The sequence below is a fragment of the Lacerta agilis genome, chromosome 2, assembly GCF_009819535.1.
Source record: "Lacerta agilis isolate rLacAgi1 chromosome 2, rLacAgi1.pri, whole genome shotgun sequence".
Taxonomy (NCBI): Eukaryota; Metazoa; Chordata; class Lepidosauria; order Squamata; family Lacertidae; genus Lacerta; species Lacerta agilis.
This window is the reverse complement of record NC_046313.1, coordinates 2,503,245-2,524,473: the sequence shown is the minus strand read 5'-3', so window position 1 is coordinate 2,524,473 and position 21,229 is coordinate 2,503,245. Positions and strand designations below refer to the sequence as shown.

Below are 21,229 nucleotides of genomic sequence, written 5' to 3'. Positions count from 1 at the left end.
GACATTCTGAAAGTAAGAGCTGTTTGACGGTGGAATGGTCTCCCTTAGGAGGTTGTGGACTCTCCTTCCTTGAAGGTTTTTAAGGAGATTTTGGGTGGCAGTCTCTTGTGGATGAGATTCCTGCATTGCAGGGGGTGGACTAGAGGACCCTCTTCAATTCTAGATTCTTTGCTCTCCAAGCGATGCCCAGAAACCAGCCCTACCACCCATGCTGAAAGTACCTTCCCTTACTAATAAGCCCATTGGTACCTTCAGTGGAGTCTCCGCTAAATTCACCGACCGCCACAGAGTAGCCTAGGGAGAGGGAAAGGAGAAACAGCATGATTAAGGGGGGGGGGGTGCATGCCATTCTACACCTACCAGGGCCATCAGGAAATGCTACTGCCATTTCCCAGCATGCCATGCGGTACCACAGGTTGCCCTAGGTCCCATAACGCCAACTAGTTAAGACAGCAATCTGGCCCCAGGCTGAACATTGCTAGGAGGCAAAATTCTTCCCTGTGGAGGAGATGGGATAAGGGACCCTTCTGGGTTTCTCTATAAAGATAAGTGCATGCAGTCATTTTTGCAGGGAAATGTAAAAGGACAGGTTGTGGCTCAGTGGCAGAGCCTCTGCTTTGCATTCAGAAGGCCCCAGGTTCAATCCCCCGCATCTCCAGGTAAGACTGGGAAAGAGCCCCCACACACACCCACACACTTAAAATCTTGGAGCACAGCTGCCAATTTGTGCAGAGAATGGTGGACCAATAGTCTAACTTAGTAAAAGGCAGCTTCCTATGTTGCTCAGTGTCAGCAGGAGGTGAAAAAATTCTGTGACTGGGTTGAAATAAAGGACATGGTTGGGGTGACAAATTTCACCGTCATAGTGTGGTTAGGCTGGTGTAACCATATCTATCTCTTAAGTAAGATTAATTCCAGAGCATTTGGGGCACCCCAGGACGTCCTGGCTGACTCTGATGAGATGCTTATGCATCATTCTGCTTATTATTTGTGAATCTCCACCCAGAGATATCAACACTTCCCACGAACACTACTCACCCCCACCTCATGGATGAAACAAGTGGTGAACTCAAGAACCCTGGATCTTGCAGAGATCTGCTGACTCTGAAGTTCAGGGAACCCTCTGAATCACTGCCCATTGACAAAGGCTTGGTCAGAGGCCACCCCTTTCTAACAGGGCCCAGATTTTGAACTGAGAAAGTGCTGAAGCGCAAGAACCACCTGCTCAGCCCAACCATGAAGCACAGAATGGGCAAAGGCAACAAACTCCCTGGAAGAAAATGCTACCCTGAGGCAAGGGTGAGAGAACCTGCGGCCTTCTAGGTGTTCAACTCCTCCTTAACCTGCACTTGCCGGATTTCTGGGCTGTTGCGAGATCAATCAACAGCCTCTCCTGAACGCTGCTCATATTGTGGGGAAGGGAGGAGCACAAAGGGTGGTAGGTCAACTGATGAGATATGTTCTGATTGTATTTTAAAATAATTTGTAAAATTTAAACACACACACACACACACACACACACACACACACACTCCAACTCCTCCATCACTCCCAGGCTGCACAGCCAATGGTAATGAATGACAGGGTTTCAGGACCCCACCTCCAGCACTGTCCTAAGACAACAATATTCTCTTTCTCCAACCCTTTCCTTCCATCAAGCACTCACCAAGGTAGCTGTCATCAGCCTTGAAGTTAGCCTGACCCGTCTTGAGTTGTCCTCGGACCTCCAGGACCAAATAATGAGGGTCATATACCTCCACAATGTCATCCTGTGCTGCTGATAGCACCTGGCCTGAAGGGAAAGGGGGGTGGCAGTTAGAGTGTTGGACTAGGACTGAGGAGGCCAAAGGTCAGGTCCCCCATTCCCTCAGGAAGCTCGCTGGGAGACTTTGGGCATGTTGGCTACATCTCAGCCTAACTTTCCTCACAGGGTTGGTGTGAGAATAAATTCATTTAGATAGGGTGGCATTCCGAAAAGCTATGCAAACACACAGCTCAGTCACTTCCATTAATTTCAGGGGACCTACTGTGAGTAAAACCTAGCCAAATGATTTCTAAACAGTCCTTCATCAAAAGAGATATCAGGACAGTATACATACAAGGACCATTTTTAAAAGAACATACTACATAATAAACACTGACAATAAAACCACAATAATAATAACAACAACAGGAAGTTATTCTGTGTGCCACCTCTTGTTCCTTGGGGGGAAAGCAAGATAAGGAAGTTATCCTGAATTTGGGGGACAGGAATATGGGAGAAATTGGGGACGCCATTATCCCCATGTGCAAGGAATCTGAGACAGTGACCAGCTTTATGGATATGCTGTGATTCCACAGGAACACAGAAAAATTGCACTTCCTGGGAATCTCAGCTTTCATTTTCTTTTCCTTAAAAGAAAAAAATAAAATAAAAGAGTATGTTACTAGCCCTTATGGTTAAGAAGGTGCGTTTGAAAAGGAGACATTTGATCAGCTAAATAAATATATAAATCTCAATCAGCTGGACCAGTGAAATAATGATCAAATAAATATTGCCAAAATAGTAATATTTTTCATAATAGTAACAAAGAAGCTGGGAGGGGATCACCTTGCCAGTAATAGCTTCCAGGGCCACCAAGGAGAACACGTCCAGCCTGCCAAGACAACGAAAAACATTAGTTTTCCTTAGAGGTATCTGAGCCAGTTCACCTGACCTTTGCCTTGAGTTTCCCCCTTGTATCTTCACAAGTACCCTGTGAGGTTTGCTGGGCCAAGAGATGGTGGCTGACCCACAATCGCCCAGCCAGCTTTGTGGCTGTTCAGGGGATTTGAGCGACTCCACTTCCTGTACCTGCCACAACACACTCCCTCTTGACACCCACCCACTGACCTCCCCATCAGAGATCACCCCAGTCACATAGGAGCACCCTAAGCTCAGCACCCTCTCTCTTAGCAACCAGGCTGCGACTCACAAAGGGCACACAGGAGCCATCAATGATGCAATCAGAGGACACCTAAAAGCAGGGGCTTTAGGCACTGGACAAGCCTCAGGTGAACATAGTTGAGGAGCTGCAAGACTGGCAGCAATACTCAAAAGCATTTTTGCAATTGCCTTAGAAAATAATATTTTAGGTAACATTAGATCAGCTTTGTAGATCAGAAGTTACCAGTCTTTTACCAGCCCTCTTACATAGAGTCCTGGGTTGCCTACCTAGGGTGACCAGGGGAGCTGTCAAGTACAAGGCTGATGCGGAATGTCCAGATGCCCACAGGTGATGCATGTATGTGCATAGGCTTGATAGGGAAGGAATTCCCAAGCAGCACCCTGCAAACTCTCAGCACATCTTTCCCCCGTTCTATATAACCAGAGCACTACTAGCAAGGAAAACAAATCTTCCTGGGTGCAGGGATGGAATGTGCATCATTTACTAGCAATGGCACTCAGGTGTCCCACAGAGTTGGGTTGACAGGGAGGGGAAATAATTGGCCTTCTGCCCTTCAGATGCTATTGGACTCCAATTCCCATCAGTCCCAGCCGGCATGGCTAAGGATGATAGGAGTTGTACTCCAGAAACCTATGGAGGGCAGCAGATTGGGGAAGGCTGGCCTAAGCACAGGAACATTTACCCATACAATTCACCCTCCTGTGGGATTCACAGGCTATACTGTTTTCCAGATTAGCATTACAACTGGGGCTGCAGACAGCTGCCATGTTGTGTATCCTCATGCCAAGGTGACTATCTCTGTCCCAACCTCCAAATACAGGAACCTGCACCATCCCTGCCGTCTAGGTTCTTGGCAGGGACGGAAACTCACCTTCGTGAATTCAGCACTAAAGCCACTTTGGCAGTAACCTTGAAATCTGCGTCCGCCCTTTTCTGGCAGGAGAAAGAAAGAGAAAAGGGGGGGGGGGTTGGAAATGGAAATTCAAAGGTGCTGGGGAAAGTTACAGTATAGACACTAAGGTTACAAGAGAGGATCTTGCCTTTTGCAGTTCAATTATGCATTGGCAATCTGAGTTTTTGAATATGTTCTGGTAAACTTCAGATTTGCCTGTTGTGAATATTTATTCATATTTGCATGACTAATAAATGTGTGGCACATGGTGGGGTAGAGGGCCCACTGCAACCAGCATTCAAAATGATCCTACTTCCTTCACCCACCAAACTGAAGCCGCCCTTTAATTGGAGCCAGAAATCACCAAACAATAAATAAGATATTAAAAATATCCCAGTCCATCAGAAAGTGGTCCTGTCCACAGGCTTACAGCTGAATTACTGGAGAACCACCAGATCAGTGCACTTGGAAGAGAGAGAGGAGGGGGTTGAAATGCTTGCATTGACAGAGTGATTGTGAGTGTGTGATGCAGATTCCTCCCTAAATAAACTGTTCTGTTGGACAACACGTGAACAGGAAGCCAATATGCCTCAGGTTGTGACTAGCTTCTAACAACAGAACCGTTACAATAAAATAAGTGATCCAGCCTTACACCTCCAAAAAAAACCTCACAAAATATGGGCAACCAAGACAGCATTAGAGCGCGGGCAAAGTGCCACTTGCCTGACTTTCAGGCATATACTTTAGAAGGCGTACTACAGCTGTGAGAGGTCCAGCAGGGAATCCCAGCCCTGAGCAGGGAAGAGGAATCCCCATTATTATCATTATTCACACTCCATCAGCTGGCAAAGAGAAAAACAGCTATGATGACTTTCCGTTTTGTTGTGGTTTTTTTATATTATGTTGGAAGCCACCCAGAGTGGCTGCTGGGGCAACCTAATCAGAGGGTGGGGTACATCTCCTGATGGCATGTGAGTTATCCACCAAGTACGGTCACTGGAGACGGGAACAATCTTTTCCTTTGGCAAAGTGGGGATCTAGGGCTTGAAGCTGCGCGTTCAGCACTCTCTTTCCACCACAGGCACTTATCCTTTCAGATGTGCGCCCCCTAGCCTAATTGTGCTAATTACCAAGAGGCCACACAACAATATTATTATTATTATTATTATTATTATTATTCCTTGGGAAAGGAATCTCCTCTTAAGAGAACACCTTGGCCCTAGGGAGCATATGACAACAATAAGAGAATCCAGGCTACTATGCCCACCCTGTCCTGTTATAGCCTGTTCTCCTTTTGCCTCACAATAGCAAACCTTCAGCATCAATAATTTGGGGGGTGAGGTGGTGGAGGATACAACACAGCAAGGGGCAAATTGGCTGTATTCTATTACTATGCTGTCTGTTATTGTTTTTATTATTGGTGCTCTGTGATGTGTTATGTTGCACACTGTCCTGGGATCTTTTGATAAAGGGCAAAATATAAGCTGAACTCATCTTCGTAATCCTCCTCCTCCTCCTCCTCTTCATTTTCAATTCAGCAATATGACTTCCCTCAGAGTTCTTGCTTGTGTGCATCTGTGGGGGACCAGGAAACCTTTTGCCGGAAGTCCCTCTTCCAGAGCTGACCTCAAGCTATGCAGTAATCTCAGCCAGAGCTGTTCCTTCTGGCTCTCTAGAGACTGGAGTTCCCACTGTGAGAACAGGATGCTAGACTAAATGAGTCTCTGGCCTGACCCAACAGGGCTTTTCTTATGGGGTGGGGGCTCTGCTGGTGGCACAGCAGCCTTCTGGCGATCACTGTGTGGGTGTCCCCAGGGAAACGCTCCCAGCTTTTCCCACCCCCACTTCCTACTGCTCCAGATTATTCTTAGGAAGCAGCTGGCTGGCTGGACCTTCGGCTCATCGGCCGTGTTCTTTCAGCAGGAGGGACGGCTCATTAAAAGGGGTTAGTACAAGGGACAAGGAAGGGACTTCTATAGTTGCTCATACTTCTTCCAGCTCCCTAGTCCGGTGGATGGCAAACCTTACCACCACATGCAGCTCCCATGCCTTCATTGGTCATCACCAGGCGCAAGTCAGCTGCACAGTGGCACACAGCTAGGGCAAGGTAAAGAAAAAAGCCCAACAGCACACAGATGTACCTCAATGCAGGAATAGCTATAGATCAGGGAACCCAGAACCAACACAGCAAAGACACTACTGTGTCCCCTTCCTTCTTTCTCAAAGACTGATTAAATCATGGGGAACTGATTTAGACATCCAGTTTAAAGATGAACAAGGGGAGAAAACGTGGTCAGCCCCTCCTTTATGCAACCTTTTGAGCACATTCATTAAGTTACCTTAAAGATAATAGCCGTGTTGGTCTGCCGTAGTCAAAACAAAATATCTGAAGAAGTGTGCATGCACACGAAAGCTCATACCAAGAACAAACTTAGTTGGTCTCTAAGGTGCTACTGGAAGGATTTTTTTTATTTTTTATTTTGTTTCAACTTAAGATAATGTTCCATTAGTTATACAGGCGATGACCAATTAGCACACGTCAGAATGATGTGTAATCACACACAGCACCAAACTTGGAAGTGACTGAAAATGTCACAAAAAAGTCATAAAAGGGGTGGACTTCCATGCACTCCGTCGATGTGCATAGGGGCTGGGAAATAGTTGCCAACTGTATTAATAAATCTCATGCTCCCCCTTACGTTTAAAGGTAAAGGGACCCCTGACCATTAGGTCCAGTCGTGTCCGACACTGGGGTTGCGGCGCTCATCTTGCGTTACTGGCCGAGGGAGCCGGCGTACAGCTTCCAGGTCATGTGGCCAGCATGACTAAGCTGCTTCTGGTGAAACGCCGTTTACCTTCCTGCTGGAGCAGTACCTATTTATCTACTTGCACTTTGACGTGCTTTCAAACTGCTAGGTGGGCAGGAGCTGGGACCGAGCAACGGGAGCTCACCCCGTCGCGGGGATTTGAACCGCCGACCTTCTGATCAGCAAGCCCTAGGCTCTGTGGTTTAACCCACAGCACCACCCATGTCGTCGTCGTCCCCCCCGCTTACGTTTACCAACCATTTATTTTATTCCACAGACATGTTGTTTCCAGTAGCACCTTAGAGACCAACTAAGTTTGTTCTTGGTATGAGCTTGCATACTTCTTCAGAAAGCTCATACCAAGAACAAACTTAGTTGGTCTCTAAGGTGCTACTGGAAGGTTTTGTTTTTTTTACTATGGCAGACCAACACGGCTACCTACCTGTAACTGAGATATGTTTGTTTGTTTGTTTGTTATGGTTTTATATGTATTTTTGTGATGTTCAATGGAATCTTCTAATGTACTTCTACAAAAATTCTATACTTTTTTCAAAAAAAGGAAGGCTGAGGTCCTGTGCCAACGCTGAACCCCTGCCAGGCAGGCATCCTCTCCGGAGTCCCTTGTTACCTGAGCGGCAAGGTGCGTATTCCACAAACTTGGTGAAGTTGTTGATGGACAAGAAGCAGGTGCCCACAACCTCACGCTCAGGCTCGTCACTGAAGGTTCGCCAACTGTACAGGGGGGCACAGGCCTAGAGGAAGAAGATGAGACTGGTAAGCAAATGGAAAGGGTTTCACGGTCTTCATTCATGCAAAGCATTTCTACCCACACACTTCTGATGGGGGAAAAAACTCCTGGGGCTGCTTACAAATCAATACAGTATAAATAACCCTACGGCACAAAAAGGAAAAGTGGTGGGGAGGGAAGATGAAAACAAGCAACCTCATGCACTGGACTCTTAATGTTACAAAGTTTTGACAACTACCAGCTTTCAGTTTTAATGTACAGAAGCTGGGAGCGAGGTGGTCTTCTGACTTGTGGCCAAAGCTCTCACACCTGTACAATTCAAGGGTCAAACACTGCAGCTTCAGCAATGCCAACGACCTCTGTAGAGATGTGCCACCTTCTGCAGATGACTGCCCTGCAACATCAGGGCCTATCTTGCGGCCACCACCCTTTCCAGCATCTCTATCCACATGTGGCCAGATCAGGACGTTGCTCTACACTGTAGAGTCTACAGCAAAGAGTCCCAAACTGTGCCAGAGCCATGAAAAAGGCGGAAGAACTCCTTGGCGATTTAAGGCACACTCTTTGATACATTCACCAGTCACTCTCTGCAGCAACACAAGCACTGGTATTGTCCCGAGGGAAAGAATCCAGGATGCATTGGAATTTCCTAAGGCAGCCTCTGCTGTAGTTAACCAGCATAACAGAATCCTAGAAGCACCACCACTGGACAAAGAGAAGAGTCCCATCCCTAAGCAGGAAAAGAGGAGTGGGTGCTCCAGGCCAGGAGGCAACGTTGACCCAGGTTCCCCTGAGCTGCAAGGAGGATGCCTTCCTACTGTCCTGGGACCCAAGATATCCACCCACCATTTGGAGAAGGGCCATAGATCACTGGTAGAACATTTACTTGGCATGTAGAAGGTTCCAGGTTCTCTACACCAGCATCTCCAGGAAGGACAGGGAAATCCTGGAGAGCTGCTGCCAGTTGGTGTAGACAGTCCTGAGTTAGACAGAGCAGTGGGGGAAGCTGTCTATGTTCCTGTTTGCATTTTGTACTTTGATTTTGTTCTGTAAACTAACTACCTTGTATGAAATAGGATGAAGGGCGCCTTTAAAAAAAAAGGTTTCAAGCAAAATAAAGTGAGGTTGGAGTGAAGTGTGCCTCTCATTTAATTTAGGAAGAAAGCAACAAGGTATGTCCTAGATGTCAAAAGACTAGAGGAAGCCCTGCCCTGCAGCAGGCCAGTTGGAAAGGACTGCAGGGAAACCAGAGAGAAAAACGGGGCGTCCTAGTGAGGCCACAGGGTTGCTTGGAGAAGCCTGAGCAATGGCCAACGCACACACCCCACCACACTCTGCATTTCCTGCAGTTCTTACTAGCTGCATCCTTCCTGCCCTGCCCCCATATGAGAGGTTTTGGAAAGTTGAAGAGTTCAAAGCACAGTTTGAAGTTCAGCAGGGTAACTAATAAGCTGCAGGGAAGGAACCCACCCCCCTAAACCTCTGGCAACCCTAAAGCAAAACATGGAAATGAGCATCTGACACTCTTAGCACTGGGGAGATTGGGATGTGCATTTCAAAAAGGACTTTTTTTAAAAAAAGAAATAAAATAAAACTGGATTGGGTGGGGATTAATAAGATCAATTTTCCCCTGCTCACCCATCCCTTTTTAGAGGAGCCAGACAGCCTCTTTAGACAGAGGAAGATCAGCATTATTGTATGAAATCTTCCTTCAAGTCTACATCACTTTGTCACAAACTTTATCAATGGACTTTGACCAAAACAGGACACAGCGATGCAACAGTAGCCTAAACAGGGATTTCCGACACTGGGAATGCCTGGCCTCTGTGTGTTTGTGTGGGTGGGTGGACTTATATGCAAGGAATCTAGAAGGGAAGAAATGGCGTTGCCGCATTGGAGATACCTGGGTTTCTTACAGTGCAATCCTGTGAATGTTTACTCAACAGTGTAACAGCGTCTTGTTCTCACAGTGGCCAACCAGTGGCCTGCTCTGAGAAATCTACACCCATGACCTGAGCACATGAGCATTCTCCCCTCCTGTGATTTCCAGCCCAGTCGCCCACTATGACCAACAGGGCTTCCCTCTGGGTAAGAGTGCACAGAATGGCAGCCTTAAAAGAACCTTGCAAAAAATGGGGAAAGTGGCCGTTTTTGCTCTCCAGTTCAGAGGGATCTGGTTTCATCAGTGCCAATACAGAGGCACCGTTAGCCCTGGTTATCAAATATTCAAGAAACATGTGACTTGGGGCCAACTGAGGACACATAGATCACATCTGTGTAGCACACAAGCCAGGAGTGCCTAGAACTTAAGCTATGGCAACTCCAGAAGCCACTGAGGCAGGAGCTTTCACAGCTTCCATACTACAGAGGGATTGGTCCTGTGATGGGAAGGAAGAAGTGGCTAAAGACACAACTTGACCCTGCGTGGGTTGTTGTTACTGAGCCCCACCCCCCACTTGCTCAGCATTCATCCTGATGTGTTTCCACAACGTTTACACAGAGGTTAAATTATATCCAGTCTTTACTGAGCCTTCATGCTGGTTTGTTTGCAGCGAGGTTATAGGGCAATGAGCATTCATCTTAATCTCCTTGTGGGGTCTTTTAGACATCTTCCCATTATTCATTCATTTATCACACATTTTTTGACGTACTTTTCTGTCATGACCCAAACTGCAAAAAAGTTCCCAAAAGCAAATTTGTTGTGCTAGGGTGACATTCAATCCATTTTCAATGTGCAGATCTAGAGTTCTGGTATGCGCTTAAAGCTTTCCTGCAAAATTGTGACCATCTGGAGATGTGCTGGGTTCCCCCTGGTCAACCAGTTGCTTATGCCCTTTGCCAAATTCATGCCACAACTCCGCTCTTACCAGGATGGAGCTGCCATGTGACCGCACTGTGGCTCCAAACCACTGCAGCGATTTGAACTCCATTTGTTCCGTCATCACATTCAAGCCGTCCACGTGGGATCCTGCTGTACAGAGAAGAACACAAAGGGGTCTAGATCAGTGTTCCTCAAAGGCTTTCAGATACCTGGGACACAGCTTCCTTCCAGTGTTCTGGATTAAAATTTTACTCTCACCGTTGAAAGAAGGTGGATAGGGAGAGACAGATGACATAAACCATATACACTATTATTTCAGTCAGCCCCTAGAACAAGATTGTAGCTTGGTGGCAAGAGCATCTGCCTTGCATGCAGAAAGTCCTAGGTTCAATGCATGGTGCAAAAGACTCCTGTCTGAAACCCCAGAGTGCTGCTGCCAATCAGTGTAAGCAACACTGAGCTAGATGGATTAATGATCTGACTCAGTACAAGGTAGCTTTCCATGTTGCTATGCTGCATTCCTGTATTTTCTATGGGATAACCCAAGGACTATTGGCTCCAGCTATCCTGACCTCCCCTTTGCCCAGGCACATCAGGATTCTGGGACTGGACCATTTTTGGGGGGCAAGGGGGATGTTTCTGGGAATCCCCAGCATCTATCAGGTGCAAAGCAGTATGAGGAGACTGTGCTGTGCCTTTTATTCCCTTCCAGGGGTTGATGCCACTACTTACATACAGTTGTACCTCCGCTTACGTATCCCTCCGCTTACGTAAACTTCGGGATATGTAAGCAGCAAACCCGGAAGTATATTTCCAGGTTTTTGCCACGCGCGCATGCGCAGAAGTGGTCCCTCCAGTTGCAGAAACCTGGGGATCCGACCGGAGCTCCAGAATGGATCCTGTCCGCAACCGGAGGTACCACTGTATTGGCAGAGAAAGAGAGGGAGATCAAGAGGCCTAGAGTGATGGATGCATTTAAAAAACAGCCTTCCCCTCCAGGGCACAACTCAGCTCCTCTCAGAGCACAGCATGATTTGAGAATTCCTGGCCTCTTGGTGGAGAGTAAATAGGAAGGCGCCTTATACCAAGTCAGAGCATTGGTTCTTTGACCAGTGAGGAAGGCAAGCAGGCCCAGGAAGTGCCGCGTACCAAGGTGGTTCTGCACTGCATTTTCAATCACTCCCCACATGTCTGCACTTGAACATAATGGTTCAGAACATGAGCTACGAGCTGGAAGACCCCAGTTCAACTCTCAGCTGATCTGTGAATTTGCTGGTTGGCTGCTGGCGAACTGCTGTCTCTCAGTCTTGGAACCTGTCTCTTTTCTATAATTTTGGGGAAAACAATGCTGGACTGCCTTACAGGGATGTTGTAAAGATTTCAAGATAATGCAAAGCACTTTGAACACTAAGCACTATTATTACCCTGATATTGTCCTCAGACTGGTAGCGGCCATCCAGGGATTCAGACAAGGGATTTTTCCCAGACCTACCTGGAGATGCTGGGATATGAACCTGGGATCTTCTGCACTGCAGCTCTGGGTGTCTTCGGCCTCTACTCCTCCGTAAATCTTCCCCATCTGCTTGACTTGTCGCCTTCTCTGGCTCCATCCCACCCCCACAAATACTTCCAAAATCTCCACTTTTTCACTGTTTCCCTAAGATGTGATCATTGCCCCGTTTGGTTATTTCCCAAACTGCATGCCAGGACACACTACTTTTTATTTAAATCATGAAAATCAGTGTTAATGGTCATGGTATCAACTAAATAAAAGCTTAATATAAAAACTTGAAATACATAAATAAAGCATAAGAATAACCAACGTATTGCAATATGTATTTTGTTTGCATATTGTATTGTATTTTTATATTTACTGGGCGCCATTGGGAGGAGGGACTATCAAAAAAACATAACCAATACAACAAATATTGTCTTTCACAAGGCAACTGCCAGAAACTAACTAAATGGAGGTGATTTGTGGGCCAAATGTATTTACCCTCAGATGTGGCAGCCCATACACCCCTGCACTAGTCACAGCTCTGGCCTAGGAAATTCTGCCACGTCTCAGGTGTGACAGGATCCTGCCATCACTCCCGCTGCATGCAGGGAATTGCCCGCCTACAGAAAGGTTGTCCCCTGCAGCCCTGAATGTTTCTCCACTTTTCCCCAGTCAGGTCCAGATCAGCAGCTCATGCAGAAAATGTACTAAATCCATGTGGGGTGCTAAGAGGGCTTCCCGTTTTCATTTAGGGGGTTGGAAGGAGCTTGTGGGGAAACAGCCTAGATCTTAGGCTGTGAGCTTGTTATTCTCCTAGCAATTGTTGCCTTTGGTTTTGACCCAGCCCACTGACTCTGGTTCATACAAGGCCCTTCATATCAATCCAATGGGATGTAGGGGTAACACCCTCAGATCTTGCAGAAACAAGCACCACTTAATCCCTTTCTTGCAAAACAAAAAAACAGCCCTGTCAGGCAGTGACCCCAGAAGACCAGGTACAAGACAAATGCCAAGTCTCACAAGCTACTTCTGGTCCATTAAGGGCATTTCCAATTCTCTCTCTCTCTCTCTCTCTCTCTCTCTCTCTCTCAATTTACTCTAAGCTAAAGGAACTGCCAAAAATACAATTTGGTTCCACGTGGGTATTTCCAACCCATTCCTCCACCCTTCTTTCACTTCACTGCCTGAAAAATCAACAATCCCTGCAGTTTGCAATTTCAAAAAATCCCACACCGCCACTGTGAACAATGCTCCAGAAATTCCTCCCCTGTTTATTCAGAAAGAGAAAATATTTCATAACATAGCACTGCTGCCCATTTTCCCCATCAAGATTTCCCATTGTTCCCATCTGGTGAGGAAGAGGAGACTGGAAGAGGAGGAGGAGGGCAGGACCGGGGGGGGGGGGGTTCTTGTTAATTGAAAACCACTTAGGCCCCACAACCCTCTCTAACAGTGCTATCTCTACTCCAGTGGTTCTTCAAACTCCAGTCCAGGAAACTCTGAGGTGCCTTGGATGCCTCTCAAGGTTTCCACAGTGAGAAGATGATTGGCAATGGCAGGCGCGCTTCCTTGCCACGCTTGATCTTTCCCTGCAACTCACAGCCCGAAGGAAGCGGGGGCCGCGATGAGAGAAAACAGGCTGACCAGCGCTCCTAAGACAGCGCACCAGACCATTCCCCACAAGCCTTTGCAATGCGCAAGGACTCTTCAGCCGGGAAGCAGATGTGGAAAGGATTTCCTCAAGAAAGAAAGTTTTCAAAAATCCGTTTTACTCCATAGACACATGAAGAAGCCACAACATATGGCCATGGGAAGCTACCATATTCTGTGTCAGACCGTTGGGTCTACCTAGCTCAGTGTTTTTCAACCTTTTTTGGGCAAAGGCACACTTGTTTCATGAAAAAAATCACGAGGCACACCACCATTAGAAAATGTTAAAAAATGTAACTCTATGCCTATATTGACTATATATAAAGTAATTCTCTTGAATAGGAATCAAATAAACACAAAGAAAGTATTTTATAATTACTTTATTATGAAATAGTAAGTAAACAGAAATATGAAAAATTATAAAATACTTTATTCAGTGCGCAACCAGGGCCTGTTTGGCTGAACACAAAGCTGATATTCTGGCTGGAATTTTTCCCACGGCACACCAGGCAACATCTTGCGGCACACTAGTGTGCCGCGGAACAGTGGTTGAAAAACACTGACCTAGCTCAGTGGTGCCTACACTGACGGGCAGTGACTCTCCGGGGCTACTCCTATCTGGAGACATTAGGGATTGAACCGGGGACCTTGGCTCTGCCCCTGAGCTGCCACCCTCCCGCTCACAGTAAGCCAGGGTGGTGAAGCGTTTCGTGTTGCTAGCATGCAATGGATCAGGTCTGAGGAAGCCCAGGTTCAAACCCCTACTCGGCCATGGCTGACCATGAGCTAACTATGGCCTCTCACAGGACTGTTGTAAAGATCAAGTAATTGGGGGATGACGACGACGACACCGTGCTGCAGCTTCACGGAGGAAAGGGGCAGGGAATAAAACTGTAATAAACAAAACATGAAACAAGGAGTCCCCACAACAGGAATCTTTCCAGCGCTTCTTTGACAGCTGCTGGGATCCTTTTGTTTCATTTGTGAATGCAGTTCAAAACAAAACAGGCTCGGCCTGCAGCACAGCCCTCCCTCATCCCGAATGGGCAGGAGATCAAACCCAACAAGACATTATCTCAAAATGCCATGACATATATATATATAAGAATTTGGCCTGCGTTTTTGTCACCGAACCTGCTTTCCAAAATGCCCCCTGACCCTTATTCATTTTTATAAGACATTCATTCAGTCCATTTTGCTTATTCAGTTAACAAAGTTCTTTCCCTTCCAAGGATTACGTGGGCAATATTATATGAATATTGGGGCTGCAGTTCAATAGAACCACAGAATCGTAGAGTTGGGAAAGGACCGCGAGGGTCATCTAGTCCAACCCCCTGCAATGCAGGCATCTTTTTGCTTAACGTGGGGCTCAAACCCATGACCCCGAGATTAAAAGTCTCATTAAGAGCTATCCTGCATACTCAGGTACTTGAGCGTAAGCTTCATTTACCTCACTGACATTTACTTCTGAGAAGACTGTGCAGGAAAACAAAAGGCCTTGCAGTTGCCCTAGATAAGGGCTGGTGAACCTGTGGCCTTCCAGAAGCTGCTGGACTGCAGTTCCCAACATCCTTGATGGCTGGCCATGCTGACAGGGGCTGATGGGAGTTGGAGTCCAACAACATCTGGAGGGGGCAGGGGTTCCCCAGCTCAGCTGTAGATTTTCCAGCTCATTTTTTTTTAACGTTGCCATATTTGTAGTTTCTGGGGAGGGAGGAAGTATTCAATTTAAAAGCTCCAGAAACCAATTAGTATTCTTGTAATGACTCGGTGTTGTTGTTGTTTTTTTGTTTTGTTTTTATGTTTTTTGTTTTTTGCTTTCAGCAATTCTGCCTGAAAACAAGAAACCTCTGTGGAAATAAAATGCTCACTTTTGGAAAGATTAAAAAAGAAAAGTATTGTTCTCTCTTCCTCTCAGCGCACCAGTACCTAAGATTCTACCAGCCACCTGGAGAGTAGTTCCCCAGATTCAGGCCTACGCGGAAGTAGGGGCTCCCCGGGCAATGGCCTGTTTGGCTCTCTGACTGGAATCTGATCTCTTGTTCTCAGCTGAGCCAAGGAAACTCTCTCTGGCCCACATCCACTGGGGACCAGCCAAGTCAACACGGAGCCATGCGGCCAGCCAGGAAAGCCCCAGGCCAGGCCAGGCCGACTAAAGTCCAGGCCTTTCTGATCCACAAAGTTACAGGGGTGGGGGCAGTTTAGACCCTTTCCTTCTCCCACAACACAGAATGCCTTTGAACCTCAAGGGAGACTGTCAACATTTGCATTTTACTCTGCCTGTGGGCAGCTTTTGATCTCTTTATTCAAGATTAGGTCTGTGTTTTTGTTGCATTTTCAACCCAACCTTCCTGCAGAAGTTCACAGTACACCATTCTCCCCCCTGCCCACAACAACCCTATGAGGTGGGATGGGACGAGAGACAGTCTATCACCAGCCCAGCTTACCTAGCGTGCGGAAGGGATGCAGTTTGAAGGTAGCGTGCATGGTCTCGATGCAAAAAGGTCTTAGGCTCCATCCCTAGTGCCTCCAAGTGGAGCTGGGGAACAGCCCCACCCGAAAACCAGAGAATCAGTGTAGATCAGGGTTTCCCAAACTTAGGTCTCCAGCTGTTGTTGGACTACAACTTCCATCATCTCTAGCTATCAGGACCAGTGGTCAGGGATCATGGGGATTGTAGTCCAAAAAAACAACTGGAGAAACCCTGATAGAGAGAATACGGAAGCTAGATGGAGCACTGGTCTGACTTGGTGTAAGGCAACTTCCTTTGTTCATCCACATTTGTCTTCATGGCTGCAGGGGAACTTAGAACTTGGGTCTCATCAGAACTTGGGTCCAACACTTTAATCCAGGGGTCGACCCCCATGGATGCCCATGGTGCCACAGAGGCATCCCCCCTTTCTCCCTGCTGCTCCTGCTGTTGTCAGTCAAACAGGCTGCAGTGTGTGCTTAGCTACAAGGTGTGTGTGGTGCTCACCACAGTTGCTTTAATTTGCAAATGTCTGGCTCTCCTAACCACAATATCACCCCAGCTCTCTAGGGACTGCATGACACTTCTACCCTGTGTTTGAATGAAATATTTACTCGCAAATGAATTAATGAAGAACCCCTGCACAGGGCCGTCTTTACCTGGGGGTGCAAGGGGTTCAGGGCACCTGGGTGCCAAATTCTGGGGGGCGCCAGGCACCCGCTGCTGAAGCTGCCTAAGGTCTTAACTATCTACCTGTTATAAATTAATAAATAATTTTGATCAAGCTAGAAAAACAAAATACTGTACCTAGGTATTACCGAAATGTACCTGCTTCACTACAGGACTTTATGCGCTCATTTATCAAAGATCACAATGGCGGCACTTGTCAGACTGGGGCGCTGGGCGGATCTTTGCACCGCAGTGGCGCATATGCTAAGGACTCCCCTGCCCCTGCAGTTGCCTGATTTGAGTATGGAGCTGGGCTTTGGTGTTTATTCTGACAAGGGGAATCACAGTCTAACAAACCTCTTAAGACCGTGACCATAAACAGAAGCCGTCCGCATTCCCCTGTTTACCACCCAAGCCAATGAAGTGTTCTGAGGAACTCAAAAGCTTGCATGCAATTCTGGTTGGCCTAATAGAGGCTTTGTCCTACTATGGATTTTGTAACTGCTCTTATAGGCTGCCTTTATTTTCTGAATTAAGTAGGGAAGAAAGAAGAAGTTGGAATTTGGGGAATCTGGAGTAGCCTTTTGACTGAAAATCACGAGTAAAAATTGGAGGTGGGTGAGGATGGGCAAGTAGCAGTCAACCCTCACCACTGGCTCCTCCAAACCCCACACATTCCGCTTACCTTTGCTGGTGTCAAATTCAATGGGTATACAGCTGCTCTCGCCAAGGGGCCAGGGACAGTAGTAGACAGCACCCCCCTCTGTAACTTCCACCTGGCTTGTGTTGGCCTTGGGTGCTCCCACGAGGACACTGGCACTGTGGAAAGGAAGGGAGCAGGGAGCAAAAGGATGAGTCTAAACCAGATGCACCTTGAGCCTGGCAAAGTTCCTCCTACCCTTAAACTCCTGTTCCTGAAGGGGCTACCCACAGATCGCCTCAGGCTCCTTGAGGTTCTACCTTTGGGGCCTACTTTCCCCTCCCATAAATTTGAGCCCCACAACTTGTTTGTTTGTGCCCCGCAAAATCCCTCCCAGCTGTCACTGTTTCCTTATAAGTTTTCCCTTTTTTTTCATGAACACCTCAGGTGAAGCATCATGCATACATCACAGATACGTCATAAATATGTCACAAACAGGGAGGGCTCTCTGGCAGAAACTCCCTTACCCACCACCATACACGCATCAAGTGATACAATGGGAATATTTACAAGTTCCTGGTTTTCTGGTCAGGTAATAACACTCCCAATTGATCCCTGGATGGTTTGCCATTGTCCATGGGATGACTGCCTGTCTGGCACCCATCTGCCAGGAGGCCAGTGATGATCTCTTGTGCAAGAGGCTGCTGAGTATGTGGTCTCAGGCTTGAGGGATTATGGCTGCTCACATCCCAGACTCCCCCCCCCCCCCCGGTAGCCATTCGTTTCCTGTACAGAACAAGTTGGAATGGTGCAAATCAATACTGGAAAGATTTTATATGACTTTCTAAAGTTTTCCCAGTGAGCCAGTACATAAGATACTTTTATCAATGTATTGTTGCATTTGGTAATGTGCAGGGGAGGCCCTTTGAATAGAGATAGGAAAAAAACTGTGTGATGAAGTGTTTTGTGGGGACATTTGCAGGAGTGATTGTGTTGAGTTTGGTAGATGGGGGGTGTGTGTGTGTATGGTGTCTGCTGGAGGGGCAACCCCCCCAACCTTTACATAAATTCTTGTAACACTCGCCTGGGAAGACAGGGTCATTTTGGCGAAAAATGGAATGGCACTCACACCTGAACCTGAACACTGGGAATAGAGGGGATGATAGGTTTTTGGAGTCCAGAACAATGTGGGCTTGTAGTAAAGAGATGCTGTGAGCTGTTGACAGTTCTGATGGGAGAAATCCACTCCTTAGTAGCCTTTCTCCTTGTGTTCTGCAATAATGCATCTCTGTGGTCTTCCTGAGAGCCCCCAGCCCACTGGCAGGTCTGTTCGTTTTACCTGCAGGTTCAAATTATTGCTTCCTGCTTATTTAGCTTGGAACGATATCCTTGCCAGGTTCCTCTCCCCCATTCTGTCCCCCAACTCCTGGCAGCCTCCCTATTCTCCCTTTCCCCTACCCCACCCCACCCCCACCCACTCTTCAGAGCTCCCTGGTGCAGGACAAAGGGCCCTTGTGTAGGCAGCCAGGTGTACAATTCAGCAGCTGCAAGAAGGCAGTGAAGCCACCCCTCCTGGGGCCCAGAAAGAGGCCTGGGAAAGAGCTTAAGATACCCAGCAGTGGCAGCAAGAGACCCACAATATCGGAACAGAGGGGGCAGGTGGCACAGAGCAAGGAGAACATCCGCAGCGCTGCAAACCTGCCAGACTCATCCGACTGCTAGGAGGGAATCGGTGGGAACCCAAAACCACCACCCCCTTTCAAATCTCTGCAGGGAGCCGACTGCTGATTCACAGCCCAGACCAAAGTAACTGGGATAAAGAGAAGCCTGCCAGGATTCCCAGCCCAACTTCAAAGTCTGTTGGAGAAACTCACACCAGTGAGAACCAGCAGAATGATTTTTAAAAAAACACCGCTCCTGCCTCGAGAACCAAGGGTTGAATGAAAGGGGAGGAGAGACAGCAGGGGCACATCTACCCCCCAAACCCACCCCCACAAAATCAGCTGAGCGTTCTCCCTGGCAAGCGTCAATGCAGGGAGAAGCCAAATTGCAGCCACCAGACAAACCAAATGTCCATGGAGAAACCTAACAAGAGAATAGCCGAAACAAATTCCAAGTATGTTGGAAAATGTACTTGGCCAATAATAAATTATTCCTATTCCTATTCCTATCTGTCCAGCTCAAGTTCCACCGTGGCTGTGAAAGACGGGAAATGTAAAGAAACTTGGGTGGAAAGGGATCTCATGATTTCTAACATGGAGTGTGGGTTTGTCCACTGGTGAACGAAGCCGCTTGGCCGCTGATGTTGGTGCCGAGCAGGTTTGTGAGCAAGCTGCGGAGCGAGGCTGCCTTGCTCTGTAGCTTGCTCGCGGGGTTGCCGTGGCACCGCTCCGTAGCGCACATGCGCAGTGTTGCTCTGTATAACGCATGCACGCTCCGTACGACACGTGTGCTACAGAGCGCCGCCGCGGCAATGAGGCAGCCTCGCTCCACAGCTCGCTTGCTCGCTAACCTGCTCAGCGCAGACATCAGCGGCTGACGCCCCTCCCTGGCCCGCCCCTCGCCTCCGCCCCAGCGGGGGGGGGGGGAAACTGTGCGCTGAGCAGGTTTGCAAGCAAGCCGTCGGCGTGTGCTTTTTACTATGCGGCAGGGCTCGGCTTGGGCGTTGTGGGGGGGCGCAGAGTGTCACCCCCTCCAGGGTGGCACCCGGGGCAACCCACCCCCAATGCAATCCCCTTGCTCCACCCCTGGGTTTGTCCTGTTGTTGGAGCTTGGCCAGTAAGCTCTTGAGACCTGGAGATGCTAAACTGAATGGGAACCTCTGCAGAGTTTTGATAAAAAACACTAATGCACTGTGTGGGGCTTCTCTGTATTAAAGGAGAACCAACCCCACCAGGAGCCAAGACCTCTGCTGAAAGTCACAAAAAACTAGAGCTATTCTCACATTGCATTCAAAAAAGTGTACAATCTATGTGCACAATAGTTGAACTGTACGGCTGTAGTTATTCACATGTAACATTCAACAAGTGTGCCATTTACACAAATAGCTGAGCTCGGTCCCTGCACACTTGGTATCTGATGAAGTGTGCATGCACATGAAAGCTCATACCAAAAACAAACTTAAATTTGTTGAACGTAAATTGTAAATGTAAAAGATAAGAGTGATATAAATCTTTTGTAATATATAGTTTTTGTATTATTTGTCTCTACAAATTTTCTGTTACAATCTCTGTTAAAATTCAGAGGAAAAACCAATAAAAATTATTTACAAAAAAAAGAAGAACAAACTTAGTTGGTCTCTAAGGTGCTACTGCAAGGAATTTTTACCGGTAATTTAATTTTGTTTTGACTATGGCAGACCAACACGGCTACCTACCTGTAACTGGAGCTTTACAATCTTCAACTGCCAACTATCTCTGGGTAATAAAACTGGTTCAGTCCCAACAACCCCATAACTTTTTCTCTAAAGTCTGTCTTGGTTCATTTGCATATTTGTTCAACCACCCCCCACAAAATCCAATAATTTCACCCCAAATTCTATCAGGGATTTGCCTGTAGGTCTGTGAGTACAGACCCCAGGAGTATTAGCTATTTCAGATTAATTCATCTGGGAGTAATGACCCATGATCCTGTTGAGAAGTATTGCAGATCACTAGTTTACATAGTCGCCATAATTTTTTTGGAGCAGGACGGCTTTTAAAGGGGGTTACATTTACAACGCAAACATGCCTTTTGAAATATCTGCCCCTGCCATGGTCTGAAGTTGCAGTCCCATAAGGAACAGGGAACCCAAGGATAATGGCTAGGTACACACTTGGTTCCTCCTTTCCTCAACTAGCCTTTCTGATGATATTTAGGAAGGCCTTTATCTAAACTCTGTTTGCAGAACCTGCTCCTTTTTATCCTCTCAGCACCAAAGTAAGCAATGGGATATGTTAGTCCATCCTTTCTCTGGGAGTGGGGAATCGATCACACAAAACAGGGTCAAGAGGTGTCACTGACACTGGGAGTAAGCTACTCCTCAGCCGCGGCAGAGGGCAAACATCCAGGACAGCTCCAAGGAAAGGTTAGCTACCTTCTGCCTTCATTATTTGAAGCTGGGTATCT

General features: G+C 47.3%; 1 protein-coding gene across 1 annotated transcript in view; it reads right to left on the bottom strand.

Annotated features, from left to right (window-relative positions):
• ITGA5 (integrin subunit alpha 5) overlaps positions 1–17,301 on the bottom strand; it is a 56,586-nt gene extending 39,285 nt beyond the window's left edge. Inside the window, exons 1-7 of the mRNA XM_033136985.1 lie at positions 17,168–17,301; positions 10,242–10,345; positions 7,255–7,378; positions 3,799–3,860; positions 2,591–2,636; positions 1,667–1,792; positions 250–294 (exon numbers count right to left, since the gene is read on the bottom strand). Coding sequence (XP_032992876.1) covers positions 250–294; positions 1,667–1,792; positions 2,591–2,636; positions 3,799–3,860; positions 7,255–7,378; positions 10,242–10,316 — 478 coding nt within the window. The 5' untranslated portion in view covers positions 10,317–10,345; positions 17,168–17,301. The remainder of the gene's footprint in view (positions 1–249; positions 295–1,666; positions 1,793–2,590; positions 2,637–3,798; positions 3,861–7,254; positions 7,379–10,241; positions 10,346–17,167) is intronic.
• Between the last annotated feature and the right edge of the window lie 3,928 nt (positions 17,302–21,229).